Below are 24,990 nucleotides of genomic sequence, written 5' to 3' on the forward strand. Positions count from 1 at the left end.
CACAACTGGGAATTACCTGTCTCTAGTGGTCCATGTCACCACTGTGTATTTGAATCCAGAAGGGGCCACCTTCACAGAACAACAATATACCCTGGGGAAAGGCTGTCACTTAGTGGGGCAGCATCTGGTGGGCTTGCAGGAGTCCCAGGCTCAATTTCTGTCATCTCCAAGTAGAACTGGGAATGCCCCTCTCTCATTCCCTTGAGTCCCGTATGTTAGGCTCCCCGGCTCCTCCCACTAGGCTAGCCTGCTGTTCCCAGGTGTGATGTGCCACTGCTTGTGTAGAAGTAACATTCATCTGTCAGTCCAGCCTGATTCTACAGCAGGGGTCAGCAACCTTTTTCAGCCATGGGCCGGTCCACCGTCCCTCAGACCTTGTGGGGGGCCGGACTATATTTTGGAAAAAAAGATGAACAAATTCTTATGCCCCACAAATAACCCAGAGATGCATTTTAAATAAAAGGACACATTCTACTCATGTAAAAACACGCTGATTCCTGGACCATCCGCGGGCCGGATTGAGAAGGCGATTGGGCCACATCTGGCCCCCGGGCCTTAGGCTGCCTGCCCCTGTTCTATAATGTAGAACAGGAAGGCGCCATCTTGTACCAGGCAGCAAAATGTGTTGGTCCTGAAAGACCAGCGATTCTGACACAGCTGCTTAGGAGGAACAGTCCTATAATTTGGAACAAAAGCAGGGAAATACTCTCCCTAAATGGCCCTCCTGCATGAGCACAATCTCTGGTTTAAGATCTGGCAGCACTAGGACATTAAAAAGAATGGCTGAGTGTTTCTCAGCAGAGGTTATTTTCAGTAGGGCCCATTTGGCCAAGTACCCCAAGCCCTAATGGGGCTGCCAGTATAAGTTGTCCACAAACAGGGTTGGGGGCTGGGCAGCCACCGGTTGTGTACGCGGTTCGATATGGATCCCTGACAAAAGCGAACTCAGGATCTGTCCTCCCTGCCCCAAATGCAACGGGAGGGAGCGAAGGCCCCCCCACACTGCCTCCCCTCCTCCCCGCATTCCCTTCCCCTCTTCTCCTTCTCCTGGAAAGTGAAGATGCTTCTTGCATCCCCAGGGCCTGCCTTGGCATAGGAGAGCATCCATTAGCAGGCCACTCTGAGGGCCCCCTCCCCCGCCCTGCCTGGCTTTGTGTTTTCTTATTTATGAAGCTGCTCCGAGGCAGCCAAATGGAAGGATTCTCCACACACACAACACACACTTCCAGCTCTGCCTCCCCCACTCTTCTAAGCGGAGTGACTCACAGTGTGTGAGGGGGGGGGCAAATAATTTAGATCCAGGCTCCTTATCCTTTTACGCCTGCAGGGTATAACTGAGCACAAGTCCCCCAATGCTGTCACACTGGGGCAGAAGAGGAGGAGGAGATGGAGGGGGCTTTCTCAGGCACCTGAGATGGCCTGAGTTTTCTGCTGCTGGGGTGGAGTTCTTCATGCCTGGAGCACCACCACCTTCACCCACCAAGTGCCCTCTAGATGCCCTCCAGTGCCAGTTGGGAGGTGACAGGAGCTGTATACCAAAACACTGGGAGGGCACTAGGTTGGGGAGTCCCATGGACTGCAAGAAGATCAAACCTATCCATTCTGAAGGAAATCAGCCCTGAGTGCTCACTGGAAGGACAGATCCTGAAGCTGAGGCTCCAGTACTTTGGCCACCTCATGAGAAGAGAAGACTCCCTGGAAAAGACCCTGATGTTGGAAAAGATGGAGGGCACAAGGAGAAGGGGACGACAGAGGACGAGATGGTTGGACAGTGTTCTTGAAGCTACAAACATGAGTCTGACCAAACTGCGGGAGACAGTGGAAGACAGGAGTGCCTGGTGTGCTCTGGTCCAGGGGGTCACAAAGAGTCGGACACAACTAAATGACTAAACAACAACAAAGGTTGGGGAAGCCTGCCCTACTGAATCCGTGGGTTTTCTCAGTAAGGTGCTATCCCATGAAATAGCTGCAAGGCTTCCCAGCAATCCCTCAGTGGTTCAGAAACCATTTCACTGGGAAAATAAATTGCTCAACCTGTCAAATGGGGTCTTTGCTTAGGCCAAATCAGCCAGAATAAAGCAGAAGTTGTTGAATATGGTGAGGGGGGGGGACCTCAGTATTTCTGGTCTCGTGTGCTGTAGGGAAAGGGGGGAGTCTCAATTGCAGACCAAGCACAGAAGAGCAGTTGCCTTGAAAGGCTGCAGTAGGGAAGGAGAGCCCCCCCCTCCCCACCACCCTGTCCACAATATTTCCCAAGGCCTTTTGCTCATCTTTCATATAAAAGGCAACTTGGATCTTCTGTTGGGTGGTTACAAGGAACAGCTGGTATCTGGGAAGAAGTGCTGTTACTTTGGGCTCTTCCAGATGACCAGATGTTCACTGAGCATGCTCTCTGATTTGTTTGCAGGGATGTTAGAGAATGCATTTTCCACCTTCACTTTCTAGATTGCAAAGTCTGATCTTTCGGGGGAAGCGAGTTTGTTGTGGAAGACCACCCAATCCACTACAACCCGTGTGTGATTGAATACCAGCCCAAAGCAGCAACAGTCCGGAAGCTCCCCTTGGCTGCAAGCCTTCAGTGGAGCTGGCCTGGAGTCCTGGAAGGAACGGCAGTGGAGAGAGCAAGGGAGCCTCCTCTTGCTCTCACCTTCTATCTGATGGGTTCCCAGTATGCTAATTGCTGAACATGTCCTGAAGATAAATATCAGTCCAGTTGAGGGTGATTTGAGAGCCCATCCGTGGTCTAGAAACTGAACCAATGATGGGTAGAAGCCACAGCTGGAAGAGAAATTCCAGCAAGGTGAGGGGAACGTGGGTGCTGCTGAGTTGGGTGGCTTGCTGATGACGTACCATCTTATAGCAGTTTTACAATTTAGAGGGATCTCTCAGGAAGGTTTAAGCCAGGGTTTCCCAAACTTGGGTCTCCAGCTATTTTTGGACTACAGTTCCCATAATCCCTGCTAGCTAAGGATGATCCAAGTTTGGGAAGCCCTGGTTTAGGCTTTTATTGGGCACTTGTTAGCATCTTGGGAGACAGTGGAGGAGTGCTCCTTTGGGAGTAAAGTCAAACTGTTGGAAGGGAAACCAATACAAGAGAGACATGTTTTGTTGCAGCTGGGGCAGGTGAAGGCGTCCAATTGTGCTGCTGCAGAAGCACCATGGCGTTGCTTCTCTCTGCACTCCTCCCATCACTCATGCCTCCTCTGGTCTGTCTCCACTGCAGTCATATTGGGCTCTCACTTACCAGTTTCAACAATTGATCCAGAAGTGATCATTAGACGGCATCATTTCTCAGTAGCCACTTTTGACAGCCCAGAGACCCATGGCGCTGAGATCCTGCCCAGCGACTGCCTCTACCCTGTGAGAATCTTTGTCATGAAAGCCATTTGCACTATAGGCCCATGATAGTCATGGGCTGCCACCGAAACTGCTCCTGTGGGTACCCACAAGAGGCTGTGAGCTGATGAGCTGCAAGCTAATGCCTGAAGCCAGCGTGGTGTTTAAATGCATTGCTGCAGCTGGTGCGCTGTTTGTGCTTGGTGCTAAAAGATGATGGTTCACAAAGCTGGCTTTGTGATGCGCACTCCCACACCCATCCACACCCACAGTGTCCCACAAGAGCTTGGGAGCCAATGGGATGCTTGCATACGGTGCCACAAGACAACAGTGTGCACGGGGGGTGGACTTGTAATGCTCGTGCACCGTTGCACAATTTGCTCGTGCCCCTGAGCTTGCAGGCTGCTGGCTCTCCATCCCACGAGAGAGCCCCTGTGGGCAGGGCTTCCTGTCTGCCCCGTGAGCTGGGCTGGGTTCATGAGAGGAAGGTAGAGGAGGTGTGTGAGCCACGCAGAGTCAGCTACAGTCCAGCAAAGCAGACACTCTGCATGTCTCTCTCCAACTCCAGTGTCTTCCTGCTCAACGAGGTAAAGTGGCGCCATCCTTGTCTCTTGGGGGGCGGGCTGGAAAAAGAGGAGCGGGTGAGAAGGGGGTGAGGGAGCAGCCTGGCGAGTGGGCCGCCTGGGTGGCAGAACCGCAGCACAAGAAAGTGGAGTCAGATGCAGGAGATGGGGGTTGAGAGGCTCGCCAGAGCTGTCAAGAAGAGTTAGGTTTTCCCAGGTAGGCAGATGGCACCAGCCACTGCAGCGATTCATGGGTGTGTTTGAGCTCTGCTGTGCCATCAGCTGCCCCCCTTTCCCCCTTGCCCCGAACTCAAGGCCTGTGCCCCTGCTGAGTGAAGACCACCAAAGCAGGAGGACTGCCCCCCCCATACAGAAGAGTCCAGCAGCTGAATATTTTCTGCTTTAACCCCTATAGTAACTAAAATATTCCTCCTCCATCTGTGCTCTCTGCAGTTTTCATCCCATACACAGCAAAGTCAGAAGCTTCCCCTCCACAACATCTAAAACTATTGACCCTCAATCCATAGTGCCCCCTGCAGGGCTGGAACCCCAAAGGCTCCGCTCTAACTGAGACCCGGTGTAATATTATTTTCACAGGCTTGTCCTGAACAATTTTCCATTGCACTGACCAGGGTGGCACCAAAGTTTGTTTTGCCCTCCTTTCCCTCCTCACCCCCTGGGCTTGCTTCCCACCCCAAGTTAAGAGTGCTGGTCCTGTCTAGGTTGAGCTAAGCTTTTCAGTGATTTGTGTCCCATCGCCCACCCTCAGTAAGAGGGTCCAGTGGCATAGCTGATCTTTCCTCTTCCTCCCTTCTCAAATCCAGCTGTTCTTTCATACAGTCTTCCTGGCCGAGGCCTGTATTCCCTGATGACAAAAGCCTCCAACTGAGATTAAAATAGGGATCTGCTTCATTAATCCTGTTTTAAACACCCACCCGCACCAAATATTCCCTAGCAAGGGAAGTCGAACCCCGATTATCCTCTTATCTCCACCAGGGGGCGCCCCAAGGAGCTGGGGCAAGGGGCTAGATGCAGCCACATTGAAATCCCTGGAAACGGGGCGGGAAGGATCTCGAGCAGCCGAGAGAGAATAATGTGCTTTGCTTTTTAACGGTCGGGGGTGGCGTCCGCGGGAAATGGCAAAGCTTAAGTTGTAACACAAGCGATGCTAGGGCCGGAGGGCCTTCAGACACAGCTCTCCGGCGGTGGCTGATATGTGGCAATTATTTGCAGCCACCCCGCGGAAGCGCACTCTGCTCTTGCTCTGGGGCCCTTTCCACTGTTCCCTTTTCCCCAGGGATGAGCCTCTGCCGTGCCAGGGCCGGCGGACACCCCGGGGGAAGGCGTGGTATGCGGGCAGGGGAGAACGGCGGCGGGCGAGCGGCTTCCCCCATCTCCAGCTTCTCGGATTTGCAATGCCATCGACGGGCGGGGGAGCGGGAGCGATGGCCTTAAAACCCCGGGAAGCTGGAGATCTCTCTATCTGCTGGATGAGCATCTGGAGCTTGTCGACGGCTGGAGCGAGGCGCATCCTGCACGCCAGCGCGCCCCCCTTCTTGCTCAGCCCAGAAGCGCCCCACCCGGGCGAGAGGGGGAGAGGGGAGCCCGCGGAAAGCCCCGAGCTGCGCGCGCGGGGAAGGCGCCATCGGAGAGGCTCTTGCTTCGCAGGGCGCATCCTCGCCGCCCCCCCCCCGTGATTATATAGCGCCTGGCACGTCCCCGAGCCCAGTCTGGGAAGGGCGCGTGGAGCGCGGCGGGAGGAGGGCGGGAGGCGCGGCGGCGCGCACCGCGCTCGTCGGCAGGAGGAGGAGAGCGCGGGCGAGCGGACGAGCGCAGGCAGCCAGAGCCGGGCAGGCGCTTCGGAAGCGGCGCAGCGGGGCCGGGGGGCGCCTCCCTCCCTCCTTCTTCCTTCTCCCCAGCGGGCAGCGCACCCCGGGCCCGCCCGCCGGCCGGCCGGCTCCCTCCCCCGCCGTCTATGTCTTTTTCTGACTCCAGCGCAACCTTCCTGCTCAACGAGGTAACCGACCAGGCAGAGCGCAGCCGCCGCCGCCGCCGCCCCCCGCCCGCCCCATGGCAGCCCCGGCGCCATGCCCGTCTCGCGCGCCTCTCCCGCGCCAAGCGGCAGCTTCCTCGCGCGCCCCAGACATCCCTCCCCACCCCCACGCGCGCCATACAGCAACTCCGGGAGGATCCCGGGAGCCCGCCAGGGAGAAGGGGCGGGCGACTGCGCGCCTCGCCCGCCCGCCCCTTCGCCGGGCTCCTCGCCTCTCGCTCTCCCGCGCCTTCAGCCCCCTTGCGCTTCCTAGATTCGCGGCTGGGATGTCAGGATTGGTGCTGCGTCCTGGCTGGCAAAGGGCGGAGGGGTTTCTTTCTGCAGGGACTGCCCAACTTCCGTGGGACGGGGTGGGGGTCCAGCTGGCGCCTGCACCCCTGGCACCGGGCTTGGAGAGGCATCTGGAGACGCAGCTTGGGGGAATGGCAGGGGGAACCCCACCGGGCCCCATTTCCGGCAAAGCCGGAGGACCGAGTCCAGATCAGCGGGCAGCAGCAGCAGCACCTGCCCCGAAGTTAACGGGGGGGGGGCAGGCGAACGTCCCCATCTGCCCTTTAGGGATGGAGCTGTGAGACCGTCTGGGTGGGCAATCCGGAGCGTAGAGCCGGAGGAGAGACCCCCCTTGATGCCTTAGGGAGAGGCGCTGCATCAGGGGAGCTGGAGGGAGGCAGAGGCTGGCATTGCCAGGGGTCGCGCGGAGAGGCACCCAGTTGGCCCTGGTTATCCAGTGACCTGCAGGCAGTTAAGGCAGCCGGGGCTAGGAAAACAGGGGCACTCAAGGAACCGGGTGGGGGGCACGGCGTGTCGTGGTGGTGGCCTGGACTTCTCACCCTTTCACTGCCCACATTCCTTCGCTTGCCAGGTCTCGGTGCCCGGACCTTTCCTGGCCCAAGCAGGAAGGCTGTGTCTCCCCAACCGCCAATTCCCTTTTGTTTGGCTGAATATCCAGCAAGGCATCCTTCTCTGCCCTCCCTGTCTCTGGAGGCAGAATAAAGGGCAGAGCTTGGTGGGCACCAAGAATGCACTGAGAACGACCCCTGCCCCCCCAAACCCACATCACATGCCCTCCGGTCGTGTCTTCCCTCTCCCCATCCTGCTGTTCCCCTTCTGCTCTCTGCACCGCGCCCCTTGGCACCCCGCTTTGGTCTTGCCCCAGGTGGGTGCAGACGCATCCGGACAGTTCAGGAGCTGCTGCCTGCCCCACTTCTCTCTCCTCTCTCTCTCCTTCTCTCTGCCCGCCCCCCACCTCCCCGCTTCCTTCCGTGCTTGCCTGTCTCAATGCCTGCCCCCAGGGGAGGGCTGGTGGGTGGGCGCTATTGTTTTTGCCGTCGTTGCTGAGCGGAGAGAGCGAGCGAGCGAGCGAGCGCATCCAGGGTGGGGAATCTTTCTCGGGGAGCAGACAGCAGCTCTGCCATTGCGTGCCATCCGCTGCCCCCAACCCAGCTTGGGGCAGGGGGCACAGCGCTGGGCATCCCTCCGATTGGAAGAGCTGCCCCTTTTCACCCCCCCTTCACCCTGCTGCCACCACCACCACCTCTGTCTTGGTTCCTGAACGATTCTTTCATCCCCCATGTATGACGACTCCTGTCTCCATGGATTCGAAGACTCCGAGGTGGTGAGTCTGGCAGAAGCCAGGGGCTATTTTCAGCAGGGGAGCCGCCCACTTACAAGAACCTGGCATCGTCCTGGTTCGCTGGGTGCAGGGCTGGTTGGCAGGGGGTAAGGTGGGGTGGCTCTGGGGCTATTGACTAGGTGTTAGAAAGTTGGGGCAGAGGACCCATGAGGGCACTGGGGGGTTGTGGCTGGGGGTTGGGGAGACAGTGGAGTAGGCGACTGAGCTCATGGCACAATCACAGATGCCAGGAGGGTTTAACTAGGCACCTTTGGTGGAGAAAGACCAAGGCATGTTAAGGGTGCCCCTTAGTTATGGGGTGGTGGTAAGTTGCTTTCCTTGGCTTCTGTTTGGCTCAGGGCTGGAAGGCACTTGGAGGCTTGGTCCTCTCCAAGGAGGAAAATGGTTCTGGATAGATGGGGTGCTCTAAATATGTCCGGGTGCAAGCGGGCAGTAGGTTGGTTGCCCTGGCATTCTAGGGAAGTGGTATTCTTTCCCCTAACAGCTCCCCCTGCTGGTGGGTGAATCCAGCACGTAGGAACATGGGAAGCTTCCTTGCATCCCTAGTCAGACCATTGCTTCATCTAGCTCAGTCCTGCCTACCCAGCAGGCACAGGGTTTCACTCTCTCCCAACCATGCCTAGAGATGCATATTGAGAGGCATTGGCCGGACCCTGGCATGGTGTTCCTTGCCAGCAGCTGGTTCTTGGGAAGGGCTTGTGCTTTCCTGAGCCAGGAGCGGTGGGAGCGAGTGCAGAGTCCCTCGGACCACGCACCTGTTTTGGGGTAGATCCTTGGTTGGAGGTCCTCCTACATGGCTTGGGTAAGGGGTGGAGAAAGTCTCACGTCTCCCTTCAAGTGGGATCCCAAAAATAACTCCTTCCTGAAAGAGGAGGAGGTGTTTCTCTTCTGCACTTTTCCTGGCTGTTGTCACCCAGGCATTAGAGCTCGAAAGAGGAGTTGCGGGAATCCTGGCTGGAGAGTTTGTGGAGGGCTTTGGCTGGAGGATGTGGGCATAAAGGAACCTGCTTTGTCCAGAGCCAGACCATTGGGTCCACCTAGCTCATTACTGGCTGCGCTAACTAGCAGCGAGACTCTCCAGGAATTCAGGCGGGGATCTTCCTCTTAGCTGGAGATGCTGAGGATGGGACCTGGAGTCTTTTGCATGCAGAAGAGATGCTCTAGCCACTGGACAATGGCCCTTCACCTAACATGTGTAAGCAAACAGGGGCTATAATCTAGATAGATGACAAGGGAAGAGGACACATGGCTAGGAAAATCTCCACCCAGTAGGCTAGTTCAGCAGGTCTGGAACAAGCCTCTTTGTCAACCTCTGTAGGAGCCCATCAATTATAAGTCAGGTGTGGGGGCTCCCCTGTGTGATGCCAGCACAGTTTTTATCATGCCCGGTCCTTGGGCTTCCTGCCCACCTGGTTGGGGTTAGGCATCCACAGCAGGCACAGCTGCTCCGCTTTGAAATGTGTTGGTGGGTGTCGGCAGGAGGAGGTGGATGATCAGCTGACATGACGGAACTGGGCTTTGGAGGGGGGAGGGGGCTGGCATTTCCTAGTGTCTGCCTGAGCTCGGGGGGGGGGGGGAGAGAAGAGAGACGCTGCATGCTGTAAGTGCGAGATGTTCACCTCTCCTCCCGCCTCCATTTCTAGCACCTCTTACCTAAGTCATAAAAGCACTTTTTAAAGACTGTTGCAAAGTATTTTTTTCTTCTCAGTGTCTGTTGATCACACTCAATATGCAGAGGGAGGGGAGGAGAGTGAAGGTGCAGAATTGCAGGTGGTAGCATAGGGCTGCGAGTTATTAGAGGCATTCGCACTTTCCATTCGCATTCCGAATTCCTGGGAACCAGAATCAAGTTGTGCCCAGAAATCCTCGCTCCTGGTTCATTCCATCTCCAATCTTATTTCTTGGTTTATGGGAGCTGGATTATTTACATTTATTTTTGCAGGGGCGGGGGACCAAATTTGGCTCAGTGGCTGAGCATCTGTTTTGCGTGCAAAAGGTCATGGGTTCAATCCCTGGCATCTCCAGAGAGGACTGAGATTGTCCTCTGTCTGAAACCCTGGAGAGCCCCTGCCCAAGAGACTCTATATAAGGCAGCTTCCTATGTTCCTGTGTTACACTTGTAATCTGACTTTCTCAAGCTCAGGTTGGCATACATGGTTCTCCTTCCCTGCATTGCATCCTCACAAGAACCCTGTGAGGTGAGTTAGGCTAAGAGAGAGTGACTGAACCCAAGGTTTCCTGGGGATCTCAATGTGGCTGAGTAGTGATTTGAGCGCTGGTGGCGCTGTGGGTTAAACCACTGAGCCTAGGACTTGCTGATCAGAAGGTCAGCAGTTTGAATCCCCGCGACGGGGTGAGCTCCCGTTGTTCAGTCCCCGCTCCTGCCAACCTAGCAGTTTGAAAGCACATCAAAGTGCAAGTAGATAAATAGGTACCGCTCTGGCGGGAAGGTAAATGGTGTTTCCGTGCGCTGCTCTGGTTCGCCAGAAGCGGCTTAGTCATGCTGGCCACATGACCCAGAAGCTGTATGCTGGCTCCCTCGGCCAATAAAGCGAGATGAGCGCCGCAACCCCAGAGTCGGTCACGACTGGAGCTAATGGTCAGGGGTCCCTTTACCTTTACCTATCTCCCGTTCCAGACTGGTGCTCTTAATGACTACACAACATGCTAACTCTGGTTTTCAAAGGGCAAGGTAGGAATGGGGTGGACAGCAAGGCTGAACTGGAGCCGGGAGAGGAGAAAGTGGGGTCCAGACAATAGCCAGCTTTGGTCTTCAGGCTATTCTGAATCCTCCAATCCTTTTCATAGTAATCTGATTCAACGGTCTGGAAAGGGAGCAAAAGATGGGGTGGTTTCTTATTTAGCTCATCATCATCAAATTTATTGTTCAAGTTTAAAATTCAGAATTAAAAACAAATTACCATCACAAGGATCAGGTGTGGTGTGAAAACACACATTTCTGATGTCGCAGGCCAGGGTGAAGAGGGGCAGACTCAGCATTCGCTGAAAGCTGTAAAGAGAGGAAGTCAGACTGGGGCTGGGGAGGGAATGCCACAACCTAGGGCAGGGGTAGGCAACCTAAGGCCCGTGCGCCGGATGCAGCCCAATCACCTTCTAAATCTGGCCCGCAGATGGTCCGGGAATCAGCATGTTTTTACATGAGTAGAATGTGTCCTTTTATTTAAAATGCATCTCTGGATTATTTGTGGGGCCTGCCTGGTGTTTTTACATGAGTAGAATGTGTGCTTTTATTTAAAATGCATCTCTGGGTTATTTGTGGGACATAGGAATTTGTTCATACAGTGGTACCTCGGGTTACATACGCTTCAGATTACATACACTTCAGGTTACAGACTCCGCTAACCCAGAAATAGTGCTTCAGGTTAAGAACTTTGCTTCAGGATGAGAACAGAAATCGTGCCCCAGCGGCGGCAGCAGGAGGCCCCATTAGCTAAAGTGGTGCTTCAGGTTAAGAACAGTTTCAGGTTAAGAACGGACCTCCGGAGCGAATTAAGGTACCACTGTATTTTTTTTCAAAATATAGTCTGGCCCACCACATGGTCTGAAGGACGGTGGACCGGCCCACGGCTGAAAAGGGTTGCTGACCCCTGACCTAGGGGCTGTCACAGAGAATGCCACAGACACCCCCCCCCCAATTCCCAAGGGAGGGAGAACTACCAAGACGGTTCCCTCTGCAGACCTTAACACCTGGGAGGGTCTATAGGGAAAGAGGAAATCTTTCAGATATTTTGGGGGCCTGGGTTGTTTAAGGCACTGGTATTTGAGAGGCAGAGTACCAGGGATTGTCATTGTGGCACTTTCTGGATGTTGTCGGACTCCAACTCCCATAATCCACACGATGGGTGTTGCAGTCTGGCAATATCTGGAAGGCACTGCACTGGTCCTCTTCCTTCTCGCCTTCTCGTGACCTTCCTTGGTGTAGGAGTAGCGAGTTGACAGTGCAACCCCTCTCCCTTCGCATTCTCCTTTAAAACGAAGGATCTCCCAGGGTGGGTGGGTGTTTCCCCCCCTTGCAAAAAGGAGAGGCAGACTGAGAAGGGAGCTGGGTGAAGTGGTGGAGCTTTTCGTTGGGGAGAGGAGAGGGAGCGAGGGACTGTTGCTCGCTGACAGCTTGGATCTTAAGCTCTTTGGCCGAGATTCATCCTCCTCTCAGGGGGGGACTGTGGTTGCAGCTGTGACAACACAGATTGGGCCAGAAAGAGCCTCTCTCTCTTCCGCCATAGCAGAGAGGGTGACATTTTAAGGATTTTCCATTTTGTGCCTCCAAGTCCAGTTCCTTTCAGCCTGTCTGGAGAATGCCGTGTGAGTACATTGGCGCTCATTTTTTGGGTATCTGTAAAGTGGGAAGCCCCTTCAAATCTTAGGACTACAACTCCCATCATCCCTGACCACTGGGCCATGCTGGCTGGGGCTGCTGGAAGCTGGAGCCCAGCAGCACCGGCTTGAGGGGGGCACAAGCTGCCCACCCCTTGCTCTCTTAGGCAACCGTTCTTAAAACTGTTGGATCACTTCATAAACTTTCTCCCCATTCAGCCTCTGCTTCAAAACCAGTGCTGCTTTATACAAATTGTTTGGCCTAGGCCAGATTGTTGAGGAGGGCCAGTTTTATGGGTCAGTTTTAAGGGGCAAAATCCATTGTGAACAAACATAATAAAAATAAAAATAATTATTAATACCCCACCCTCCCGACCGAGACCGGGCTCAGGGTGGCTAACACCAAATGTATAAAATACATTGAAAAAACAAAATCAAATGATTAGTTTAAAATACAATTCGAATCATATTTAAAATCAAAATAAAATTAAGTGGGAACCCATGATCATAAGCGTAGGGGTAAGGAATTAAAACTTCATCAGGCCCGCCCACCTGTGCTGGTCCCATATGGGCCGATAGAAAGAGCCATGGAAGCCACTTACCGGTACATACAGGCTCCCATAGAAAGAAGGGGGTCAGACTGGACTTGGATCAAAGGCCTGGCGGAACAGCTCCGTCTTGCAGGCCCTGCGAAAAGATGTCAAATCCCGCAGGGCCCTGGTCTCTTGTGACAGAGCATTCCACCATACTGGGGCCAGGGCTAAAAAGGCTCTGGCCCTGGTCGAGGCCAGGAGAGAGATTTGTGATTGTTTTGCAATATTTTTGTGGACTGCCTGAATGGAGCTTGCAGGTCACCAGAGATCCATGGATCACAATTTCAGAGCCTCCGCTCTAAGGCTTACTTTGGGCAAGGACTCCAGGGTAGGGGATCTTAAGGTAGTGGTGAATGAAGGAGACGCGTTTCTTAGCCACATGCAATGTGCCTTTCTCTCGCCACTGATTAAAATATACACTTTGGATGCATTTGACCTGACATTAGGATGACTGGCATCCAGGGCAATGGGCAAGAATTCTGACTAGGATCTAGCACAACTGTTTTGTTTCGCTTTAGCTGTGATTGATGAACCACAAAATATCACCCTGCTGTGGTTCTAGACTCTAGAGCAGTGGTTCTTAACCTTTGGGTCCCCAGATGTTGTTGGACTACAACTCCCATCACCCCTAGGTAGCAAGGCCAGAGCTCAGGGATGATGGGAGTTGTAGTCCAACAACATCTGGGGACCCACAGGTTGAGAACCGCTGCTCTAGAGTCACTCCTCTCCCTCTAGTATTCCATCCTGTCCTTTCCCTGGCCAATGTAGAGGTTCAGATATCAGTAGAATGGAGGCTTGATTCTCTACGCCTTGGGTTGTGTTCAACTAAGTTTTCCTCAGAGTACTGTACTAGAAATTAATGGACCCAACTTTTTCATGGTTATTAATTTCAGTGAGTCTTACTGAATGTGAATCGAAACATAGTAGATGTTTTTCATGTCTTGTTTCATACCCCCCCCCACTCCCTCTCATTTCCCAGGCAGTCAGAGTTCCATAAAGCAAGCTTTGCACAAGGATAGGGAATTTGTGGCCCTCTGCGTTGCTCTGGACTACAGTTCCCATAATCTCTGACCCTTGTCTGTGCTGGCAGGGGCTGATGGGAATTGTAGTCCAGCAACATTTGGAGGACCCGGTTTTACAAGGTCCATTTTCTTTGGAGGAGAGAGCACTGGAGTCTTAACAGTCTTCATCATGCTGCATTTATGCACGGATAGGCTGAGCAAGCATTATAAAGCACACAGGCAGATAAAAGTCCCAAAGGAAACATCGACACACTAGAAGCCCAAAACGTATTCCTTGAATACCTGTCCAAACTGTTCGTTTTTAGCTGTCCAGGCACATGGCACATGCAAATGTATGTGACAATTTCCTGAGTTTTTAAATAAATGAAATGAGGTTTGGGGAAGCTGCAGTTTTGTGGGGGAGAACAGCAGCAGGAGGGGCTGATTAACCCTTTCACCACCAGTCATTTTCCTGCTCAAAATCATGCCCCCCAGGAGTAAAGAAGAACATGGGGAACAGCTTAAGCAGCCCCTCACCACTGTTTCTGCAACTCAAAAGTGGGGATGATTATGATAATAATAATAATTTTGTTATTTGTACCCCACCCATCTGGCTGGGTTTCCCCAGCCACTCTGTATGGCTTACAGCATATCTAAGAACATAATAAAACACCTTCTAAAAGGTGTGTAATTGTTTATCTCCTTGACATCTGAAGGGAGGGCGTTCCACAGGGAGGGCGCTACTGCCGAGAAGCCCCTCTGCCTGGTTCCCTGTAACTTCACTTCTTGCAGTGAAGGAACCAGCAGAAGACCCTTGAACAAGGACCTCAGTGTCTGGGCTAAGCGATGAGGGTGGAGACGCTCTTTCAGGTATACCTGAAGCTGCTTTAATTTAGTGAAGCAGAACAAAAGCTCTGAGGGCTCCATCATATCCATTTGCACACAACTGTGCATTTGCTGCTCAGGCAGTCCTACTTTGAAGGCCCCCCCCCCTTTACTGGAGGCTGAAAATCACATTCTGGATGCTTGGAACAGCAATTACAGTGTCCTATTATCACTGATCTGATGCCACTGCAAAATGGGGCTTTGAATCTGAAACTCCTTCAGCTCGTGATAATCTCTGATGGGCTTCAGAGTGGGTACACAGACCACGGCTTGGGAGTCTTCCTGTAGCCCAAAATGTTCTGTGTCAGGGTGGATGAAATGCAAGAAGAAGAGCAGGTTGTAATAACCCCTTTTCGCTAGCAGTAGCATCTGATCACTTTGGACTTTCTGCTCTCTTTGTTAAATCTGAAAGGGTGCATTTACAGCTTTTGTTCCTGCTGCCATGGCCCGCTTTTGTTAACCGAGCTAGCTGATGCAAATTTGCTATGCGCTCTGTTCCCTCACTCGCTTCTGGAGCTTCTCTTGCTTAGCAGTGTATCCCAGTAGCATCACAACAAGCTGCCATATGCATTCCTGCTCCCCACTAGTCAGCTATGGGCCCCATCGCATCCTTGTCGTTGAACAAATCTTGCCCAGATCTCTCCTCTGGACATTCAAATGCTGTTTACCTTTTCCCGCCTCAACTTTGGAAAGTGGCCCACTCCCTGCTTCATTTTATTCATTGCACTTATGTTCCACCTTTCTTCCAGAGTGGATCTCAAGATGGCATAAGTGGGGTTCCTAGATCTCTGGGTGGCCTTGAACCACCAACCTTCTGGTTAACATCCAGACATACTGGCCCACTGTGCGTGTCCAGCTCCAGGTTTGCTTAGCTTCACTGTGCGGTTGCTGCATCACGTGGCTTTAGACCAACAGTGGAGAGATGGTGTTGGACTACAATTCCCTTCATCCCTGACCACTGGCCGCGCTGGTTGGGGCTGATGGGAACTGAGGTCCAGCAATTTCTGGAGGACCACAGAGTTTGCCACACCAAGGTATGAGTTCCAAGGTATAACTGGGAAGGGAAAAGGTATTTCCATCTCTTGATGCCCCAGATGCAATGCTAGGCCTCATTCCTTGCAAAGGATTCCATCTAGTGATAAAGCAGAGTGTAAAACACTCTGAATCCTCTAAATTACCGTACCTGCTTTGGGAAAGGGACATGAAAGGGCTTAATTTGAGTCAGGGTTTAGGCCTAAAACTATTTTTGAATACAGTATAATAATATTGTCTTGGGACATGTAATAAAAAAGACAGGGAAATCCATAACATTAACCAGTCTTCTTAAAAGTAAGGAAATAACAATAATGGTTTAATAAGTGCTAGATTACTGGGGGTTTGCTCATGAGTTTTTGAAATGAGCACTGTCTGGCACCAGTCTGACAGTCATTGTAAATATGCTGTAGATGCTTGAATTTGAGAAATTGAGAAATTGTATTGAGAAATCAAAATGCATTTATTATACTGTACTAGCAGAAGGTGACATATCAATATGGTATGCATTTGACATTTCATTTATTTTATTTTATTTAACAAAATTATACACTGCCTTATTGTAAGAAAATGTTGAAGTGGTTTACAAAAATATAAAATAAAGCATGACAATTTGAGTTAAACACAGGTATTTTTAAAAATTCAAAAGATGGTTAAATCCAACAATACAGTGGTACCTTGGGTTAAGTACTTAATTCGTTCCGGAGGTCCGTACTTAACCTGAAACTGTTCTTAACCTGAAGCACCGCTTTAGCTAATGGGGCCTCCTGCTGCTGCCACGCCGCCGGAGCACGATTTCTGTTCTCATCCTGAAGCAAAGTTCTTAACCTGAAGCACTATTTCTGGGTTAGCGGAGTCTGTAACCTGAAGCGTATGTAACCTGAAGCATATGTAACCCAAGGTACCACTGTAATGAAAAAGAAATAAAACACATGTAACTTTTACATGTTTGGATAGGCTTACCTAAACAAAATACGTTTTAAGCAGGTGCTGAAAAGTGAAGGTACTTGCCTGGTGTCAATAGGCAGGGAGTTCCAGGTTGCAGGTGCTGCCACACTAAAAGATGGATTTCTTACAAGTGCAGAACAATGCCAGTTCTGCAGATTGAAGCTGTCAAGGCATTTGCATTTAATTTGGTGTTTATTTATTTATTTAAAGCCTTTTTGCCCTGATATTCAGCTGAAAAGGTCCCTAGAGCAATAAAAAAATAACACTGTGTTATTAGGCAAATAATCTGAAACACACGACACAAAAGGAAAAGGGGAGGGAGAGGGAGGATGAAAAAAGCAAACTCAGTCACCAGTTCTGAAAGTTACTCATAGGAAGCAAGAATATGAAAGAGGCTCTCAAAAACCTTGTGTTCTCTCTCCCCCCCCCCCCATTTAAACTGGCCAACTGTACACAAGAAACATAATCCAAAATGTAGTTGACCTGAATGTACTTCAGAAAACCCACCTAAATTACTGATTTCCATTCTTCCCTTCATCAACACTCTCCCATGTTAATTTAACATTGTTTCCTAAGTCTGGTGCTGAGTTTCCTGCTTAGCTGCGCAGAGCACTTCAGAGTGTTTTAAAGTGCTTCACTTCCCAATGCACAACAACCTTGTAAGGTAGGCCAGGATTACTATCCCCATGACCTAAAGCCGACAGGAAGCGGCTTGCCTTAGGCCACTGTTATGCACTGAGTTGAATAGGATCCAAACTGCAGCAGTCTGATTGGTCCTAGAACAATAGGATCCAAAATGCAGCAGTCTGATTGGTCCTAGAACAATGCAGCAGTATGATTGGTTGGCAGGAACCACCCAATCATGCTCCAGATAGAAGTGAATCCACAACCTGATTGGCTTACAGCAGAATTCCGGAATTAGCCAATCATGTGCAGCCCATTGTGTAAATAATGTATATAAAGCAGATACTTTGAGGGGACTTTCATTCATTCCTCCTCACCACTATGAGCTGAATAAAGAGCATGAAATCACTTTGCGACTCTGAGTATGTTTCAGCCACCGAGTGAATTCACAGCAGAGGTGAAATTTGAACTTGGCACAACTGGAGTTGCAAGTCAGCCTTTTGTCCTTGCACCACACCAAATGAAAACCCATACCAAAGTAGGGGCTGGGGTGGAAGAAGAGCGCCAACACGCATGTGCAAAATGTCAAATGCCTTTTCAACCCCCCCTCCCCCCCTTTGGCTTTTTGGGGAAAGATTTCAAGGCAGATGCGTGTCTCCTTTTGTCAATTAACCCTGGGAAACGAAGCCCCTTTGGATCCCCCTGCGCTTCGCAGGCCCGATTCCCCTCCCCAGTTTATCTACATCGCAGGCGGTTCACTGCAACGCGAAGCTCGGGAACAGGCAGGGCATCGAGGATGCGCGAAGAAGCATCTTCTCTCTCACCCACGCGCGCCTTTCCAGACTCCCGCGTTGCGGAAGAGCCGTGGGCCGCCGAGCTCCAGCCAGCAGAAACGCACGCGTCGTACACGTGTGGGGCGGGCAGGAGAGGAGAGGGTCTGAAGGCTGAACACGGGGGCGCCTAGACGCAAAGGCTCCTTTCCCGTTTGCACCAGAGAACCCCACTTCCACGCGAGATCTAAGCTCCATCGCGGGCCCCACTTGCGCGCGGCTTCTCCCACGTGCCTCTTGGGCCGTGTGGACGCGCGACGGGAGACACGCCTGTGGTGGCAGCTCCCTGTGGAATCTAGAGGCAGAGACACGCGTGGGCGATTCGTGCGCATCCTTACCAAAGGGGCTGGGCGCGCAGCCGCAGCTCTGAGCCAGCCAGCCAGCCAGCGCGCCGTGTTTTTAAAACGGTGCCCCACTCCTCCTCCATCGCCCTCGCCCCTGCCCGGCTTCGCTCCTTCTCCCGCGTTCACACAGGCCCTCGTGCTGCCACCTCCCCGTGGCGCGTTGCGCGTTGCCGTGGTGCTAGCTCCCAATTGCCTTCTCCCTCTCCGTCTCTCTGTCGCTCCTTCCCCGGGGAGGGACGCCACCTTCCCCGAAGTCGAGACGAGGGAAGATCGGAGGCTCCTGTTCTGCCCCTGCGCTGGTTCAGCATGGCGGTTTTTTCCTGGCATTTTTGGTGCCACGCTGCTGGGCGTGGGAAGGGAGGGCAGAGAAGATGGCTTCCGGGAGAGGTGAGGTGAGGGGGTACCCATCCTCCTCCTCCCACTGGAATCTTAAGAGAGTCACACTTAGGTGTTCATGTTGTTGTTGTTTAGTCGTGTCCGACTCTTCGTGACCCCATGGACCAGAGCACACCAGGCACTCCTCCTGTCTTCCACTGCCTCCCGCAGTTTGGTCAGACTCATGTTTGTAGCTTCGAGAACACCATCCAACCATCTCGTCCTCTGTCGTCCCCTTCTCCTTGTGCCCTCCATCTTTCCCAACATCAGGGTCTTTTCCAGGGAGTCTTCTCTTCTCATGAGGTGGCCAAAGTCTTGGAGCCTCAGCTTCACGATCTGTCCTTCCAGTGAGCACTCAGGGCTGATTTCCTTCAGAATGGAGAGGTTTGATCTTCTTGCAGTCCATGGGACTCTCAAGAGTCTCCTCCAGCACCAGAATTCAAAAGCATCAATTCTTCGGCGATCAGCCTTCTTTATGGTCCAGCTCTCACTTCCATACTTCACTACTGGGAAAACCATAGTTTTAACTATGGAATTGTAGAGTTGGAAGGATCTCCAAGAGTCATCTATTCCAACCCACGCAATGCATGAATCCTGCCCACAGGGTGGGCTTGAGCCACCCACCTTCTGGTTTACAGCCAGACACACTGACCCATTGCGTATTTTACAATATTGTAAAATACCAAAATAATAAATACACATTTTATGTGTGTAAGGCAGGGGTCAGCAACCTTTTTCAGCCGTGGGCCGGTCCACTGTCCCTCAGACCTTGTGGGGGGCCGGACTATATTTTGGATGAAGAAAAAAGAACGAATTCCTATGCCCCACAAATAACCCAGAGATGCATTTTAAATAAAAGCACACATTCTGCCCATGTAAAAACATGCTGATTCCCGGACCATCCGTGGGCCGGACTGAGAAGGCGATTGGGCTGGATCCGGTCCACGTACCTTAGGTTGCCTACCCCTGGTGTAAGGTATCCTTCTGGAAGCAGTTGGCGCCAAAACCTGGCATAGGCTGCTGCTATGTTTTCCTTGCAGCTTAGGTTGCAGCCCTAGTTTCACTTTCCTGGGAGTAAGCCCCATTGAATTCGACAGGGTTTGCTTCTGAGTAGACATGCCTACTATTAATCTGTGAAAACTGAAGCGGAAGGGGGATTAAAAGTGCAAACCCCACTGATGAACTACCTTTTTTCTTTTAAAGTTAATGGGGGAGGCAGCCAGGACTTTCAGATTCCCATTTTTTAAGGGAAGGGGAATTTCTGCATCTCTTACATTGCTGGGCAGAAAGGAGAATTTTGGGAAATGGAGCTTCACTTATTAGAAGCTTCCCTGCTTTTGTCACAACTCTCCTTTATCCGGTGCAACTGTGACAGAAGTACATCACACACACACACCACATTTAATGTAGCAGAGGGTGGTGGGGACTTGAGAGAGGTTTGGTCTAGTCAAGTGATGGGAAACCTTGAGTCCAACAGCAATTGGACGGCCCCAGGTTTCCTACACCGATGTAGCCCTTTGAACTGTGCTGATGAGACCTTCTTGGGATCTTTCAGAGTCGCCAACTGATCCATCTTTTTATACCCAGAGCTGATGCTCCACTTATGGCCCACCTTACAGGGCTGTTGTGGAGGATTGCTGGCATAATGTACACAAAGTGTTGGGACATTTCAAATATGCAGTATTAATAATAATTTATTATTTGTACCCCGCCCATCTGGCTGGGTTTCCCCAGCCACTCTGGGCAGCTTCCAACAAAGATTAAAAATACATTAAAATGTCACACATTAAAAACTTCCCTAAACAGGGCTGCCTTCAGATGTCTTCTAAATGTTAGATACGTAGTTGTTTATCTCTTTGACATCTGGTGGGAGGGCATTCCACAGGGCGGGTGCCACTACCGAGAAGGCCCTCTGCCTGGTTCCCTGTAGCTTTGCTTCTCACAGCGAGGGAACCGCCAGAAGGCCCTCGGCACTGGAACTCGGTGTCTGGGCAGAACGATGGGGGTGGAGATGCTCCTTCAGGTATACTGGGCATTAATAATGGTGGCGGCTGTTTTTGACTTCTAATAGGATGGCATTCCCAGATGCTTCCCTAGTGACATTGCTGTCGGTGTGTCACTTGTTAGACAGACTGGGAAACCCCATCTCCACCTTTAAAGACAAAGCAGTCAGGTTGTCAGTGGCCGCCCAGGTCGCATCCTCATCCCTTCTTTACCTGAACCCCCTCTGGTTTCCTTCTCTGAATTCCCACCTTGCTTAGACTGTAAGCTGTTTGGCGGGATGGTGGGGCAGCAGCACCTCCGGCAGCCTTTTCTTGTTCAGTATTGTATGCACAGAATTTGTTAAGCTGATATAGGCAGGCCCCTTCCCTCAAGGAATTTGCGCATGAAAACCAGCCAAGGAGAAGATAAGACAAGGCAGAGAGAAGTGGGAGCAAGGGAGGGATGTGGGAAAAGGCAACTGATGTGATTGAAGCTAGAAATGGGGACTCATCTGGGTTTCCTAAGGGGAAAGTAGGATTTGAAGGAAGGAAGATAAAATATATGGTATTAAGTGCAGTGGAGAAATGGGAAAGGAGAGCTTGGCTGCCATAGGAATAAGATTTTAGGCAAACCAATAAATACCAACAGCACCAATTATATAATTTAGCATTTATGTAGCATGTGTCTGGTTTCTAAGGGCTTCTCTGAGAAATTCTTACAATAACAGTCCAGTAGGGGATGCCAGTATTATTGTCCTCGTATTGCAGATGGGGGGGAGGGGAACAGGCTTCACCTGTCTGGAGGGCGCTAGGTTGGCAAAAGCTGACTTAGCGAATATGTGACTGAGGAGAGAAGGGCCTGAGGAATGAGGGACTTTTGCCATCTTTTTGTGGTGGGCCCTGCTCCGGTACCTTTAAGGACAGTCGGATACCCAAACATGTGGAGTTGGTGGTTTCCTGGGATCAAGGTGCATGGTGGGAAAAGCTTCACCTATTGAGTTGGACGGGACCTCTGAGGGTCATCTGGTCCAGCCCTCTGCAATGCAGGAATCTTTGGCTCAACATGGGGCTCAAAGCCATGACCCTGAGATTAAGAGTCTCTTGCTCTACTGACTGAGCTATCACAGCAGTTCTTGTGAACGTAGAGGAGCAGTCCTGGTGCAAAGTAAACAACACAGCTGCCACCCGGACCACTGAGCTATTCTATACTAGAACAGAACTTGCTCTGACTTTGGGACGTAGGAAACAGCCTGATGCTGAGAAAGACCCCTATTCCACCAACTCAGTACTGCACTGACTGGCAGTGGCTCTTTAAGATGTCACCAGGGTTATCTGCCATCCCTACTGGGAGATGATGGGATTGAACCCACAAAGCAGATGCTCTACCACTTCCCCTTATATGCTCCAGCTTTCCCTATTTACTTGTCCCTGGTACTTTGGCTGCCTGCATTTTGCCTTTGGGGAGATTTGGGAATCTAAAGAAATTCCCCACAAGCCATGTTCGGGTTCTTGCACAGTGCACAAGCTTCCTTTGCACCTCAGCCATGCTGTGAACATTTCCTTGAATGCATCTGAGTTGCAGCTGTTCCATAAGTCTGACTATATATCTTGTGAAAATAAATGCTATAAAATATTGTTTAGGTTGCTGTTTTAAAAAAGGAGATTTTTAATTTTTTTTGGCTTTACTAATAAGCTTTCATCCAAAACCAGCACAAAGCAGGTGATTGCACAGGAAATAAATATAGCATACAGCTAAGAGCCTTCAGCAGTGTATAATAGTGTGTGTGTATTGGGGTGTGGGGAAGCGGGTAGCCTTCTGGCAGTGATTTTTAGTTCAAAGACAAGGGTGCTGTAATTATACAAGAGTGTCCTCTTTTTCCGGAGAGCTGTTGGAGGGTATCTAATTTGAATATTAAGGCTGCAGTCTTATATACTTATGAGGAAATGTTAGCTGAGGAACAAGCTTTAAGAATTCTGATTTAACATCTCCACCATTGGCGTTGTAAAGCAGTTCCCAATCGTACCAGCCTTCCCCCAACCTGCTACTTTCCAGATCTTTTGGACTATGACTCCCATCAGCCCCACTATTTGATCCTGGAGCTGATGGAGTCCTAGTCCAAAACATCTGCTAGGCATCATGTTGGCGAAGGCTGGACTATAGGCTATTACACCTTGAACAGAATAGTGCCTTAAGGCACTATAGTTTAGCACTGTAGCTTCTGATATGACTGGCCCACTGTATTGACCCTGCCAGGGAAACCTCAAACATCGGGGGGGGGGGGGAGAGGTTAATACGTTTTTTATCCTCTCTTTCTTCCATCATGGAACTGGAGGACAGATGCATGTGGTTTCCCATCTGGTCTCCCATCCAGGCACACATCAGATCCACCCCTGCCGAGCTTAGCAACTTGCAAGGCTCTCAGCCTAAAAGTGCGTGGAGTCCAAATGCACAGGTTTTCAGTGTGAAACTGTGCGGCTGAGGTACCTCTTCTTTCAGCAGCCATTACAGAAAGAAAAGTCCCATCTGGGAGAGAAGCTCTGGCAGGCCTCCTCAAATCAGGCTGCATCCTGACTTCCAGTATGGCCAAATCCCTCACCTCATTCGAGCTTTGAACCTTCTCCTCAGGGCTCCGCTGATTCGTACACCAGCCGCCCATCGCTGGACTCCGACGTGTCGCTCGAGGAGGAGCGCGAGGGGGTGAAGCGCGAAGTGGAGAACCAGGCTCAGCAGCAACTCGAGAAAGCCAAGGTACTGGCAGGGGAGGGTACGCCAGCCTTGGTTTCAGCTAAGCAGATGTTGGGTGAGGACCTCTTTGTCCATGAAACAGCTTCCCTTGGTCCCCAGCAGCTCTGAATGCAGGGAGGCAACCTGTGGCCTCCCATATATTTTGGTACCACAAGTCCCATCGTCTCCAACCACTGGCCATGCCGGCTGGGACTGATGGGAGTGGGAGTCCAAGACAACATCTGAGGAGCCATAGATTCCCCAGCCCTGCCCTGGGCCAGGAGGGGTGGACTGTAAGGAGCAGAAAATAATCTTTAAGTTTTATGTAAACATCATACTGCTTTCTCATGAACATTCTGGAAAGGACTAGTGCATTTCCAATCTGCCTTCAGAATAACGGCGCCTCAGCCCTCCCCCAAACAGTGACCTCAAAATGATCCATGATGACAGGGGTGGGCTGCTCTTCAACGACTTCTTGGTGGCCCCACATCTGCCCTTCATTTTGGCTTCTGAAGACCACAGAGAGCAGGGCAGCGAGCAATTTTTGGCCTTTTGCTCACTGGTTTCCATGACTGCGGTTTCTTCTCCTTTCTGTAGATTACAATTGATGTAATCCTTACCTGTGTGTTCCAAAGGCATCATACACAACACACACAAGCCAATGGGGTGGCATTTATTAGTGAATAAAAGAGAAACGGGCTACAATCCAGTATCGGAGGGAGCACATCTGGGCTGCCCTGCGTGTTCTGTTGCTGCAGCTAATGACTACACTAAGGGCCAAGCTAGATATTACAAAGCAGATTCAGACAATAGTTTCCTGATCGTGGTTGTTGTGTATTTTTTTAATAAATAAAAAGCACAGTGTGAGGCTGTGGGTTTGATCTGAGGAGTGGGGGGAGGGAGGGGTTGCTTTGGCCTTCCTACTCCTGCCATTCTCTTGCTCAAATTTGCTTCCCACAACTGTTTTTGTCACTTGCGCAAAGGAAGCATGGGAGTCTGAAGACTGTTAAATGTAATACTGGATTTGGCCTCATAAATCACTTTTCTATATAATCCATATTACATTAGTTGTGATACAAGTATGATATCATGGCAGTATAGGTTGCCCTTGGTTCAAGTCTTGCTGCAGCCAGGAACTCACTGTGGGAATGTTCAGGGAGGCAGGAGAGGATATATTGTTTGATTATATCCTTCCCAACTTGTGTTAACAAGTTCTACAATTTAGCAGAGTAACATTCCCCTTTTAAACTTCCACAGCGGATAGGTTTGCCTGGCTTGTATAAGCCTCTAAAATAAGTTTCCTGGTAATTCCCCTTTATTCCCTCTTAAAAAGAATAGATACGACACAGTCTTGTATAAAAATATAAAAGAGTTTACTCACACGTTCTGTTCACAGATGGATCCCAGAAGGCAGACTTAAGTTACAAGATATATACACGTGGAATCTATCCCATAAGGAGATAGTTCCTTTGTCTTCTCTTGTCTGGAAGCCAAGAGAGCATCTCAGGCTAAGGAGATGTTGTTTCTTCGAGGAATGGAGTCAGAGAGAGAGATGGCTGCATCCCCTGTGCTATTTTGTTACCTGCACAGGTGAGGTCACGCCTACCTCTGGTCACATGTAGAGGAAGTTTGTCCCAGCCCAGGAGGAAACAGGAAGTTCCAACTGGCTGGTCCAGACACCCCCCCTTTTTATGTCCACTCTAGGAATGCTGTATTTGACTGCTCTGTGTT

The 24,990-nt window shown here is 51.2% G+C and overlaps 1 protein-coding gene across 1 annotated transcript in view; it reads left to right on the plus strand.

The window, feature by feature from the left end:
* The first annotated feature begins 5,682 nt into the window (after positions 1-5,682).
* The window catches only part of CACNB3 (calcium voltage-gated channel auxiliary subunit beta 3), a 35,697-nt gene continuing 16,389 nt past the window's right edge, over positions 5,683-24,990 (plus strand). The window contains exons 1-2 of the mRNA XM_083591728.1: positions 5,683-5,916; positions 23,161-23,283. Of these exons, the coding sequence (XP_083447854.1) occupies positions 5,875-5,916; positions 23,161-23,283 (165 nt within the window). The 5' untranslated portion in view covers positions 5,683-5,874. The remainder of the gene's footprint in view (positions 5,917-23,160; positions 23,284-24,990) is intronic.

This window comes from Podarcis filfolensis (genome assembly GCF_964270895.1).
Source record: "Podarcis filfolensis genome assembly, chromosome: 2".
Taxonomy (NCBI): Eukaryota; Metazoa; Chordata; class Lepidosauria; order Squamata; family Lacertidae; genus Podarcis; species Podarcis filfolensis.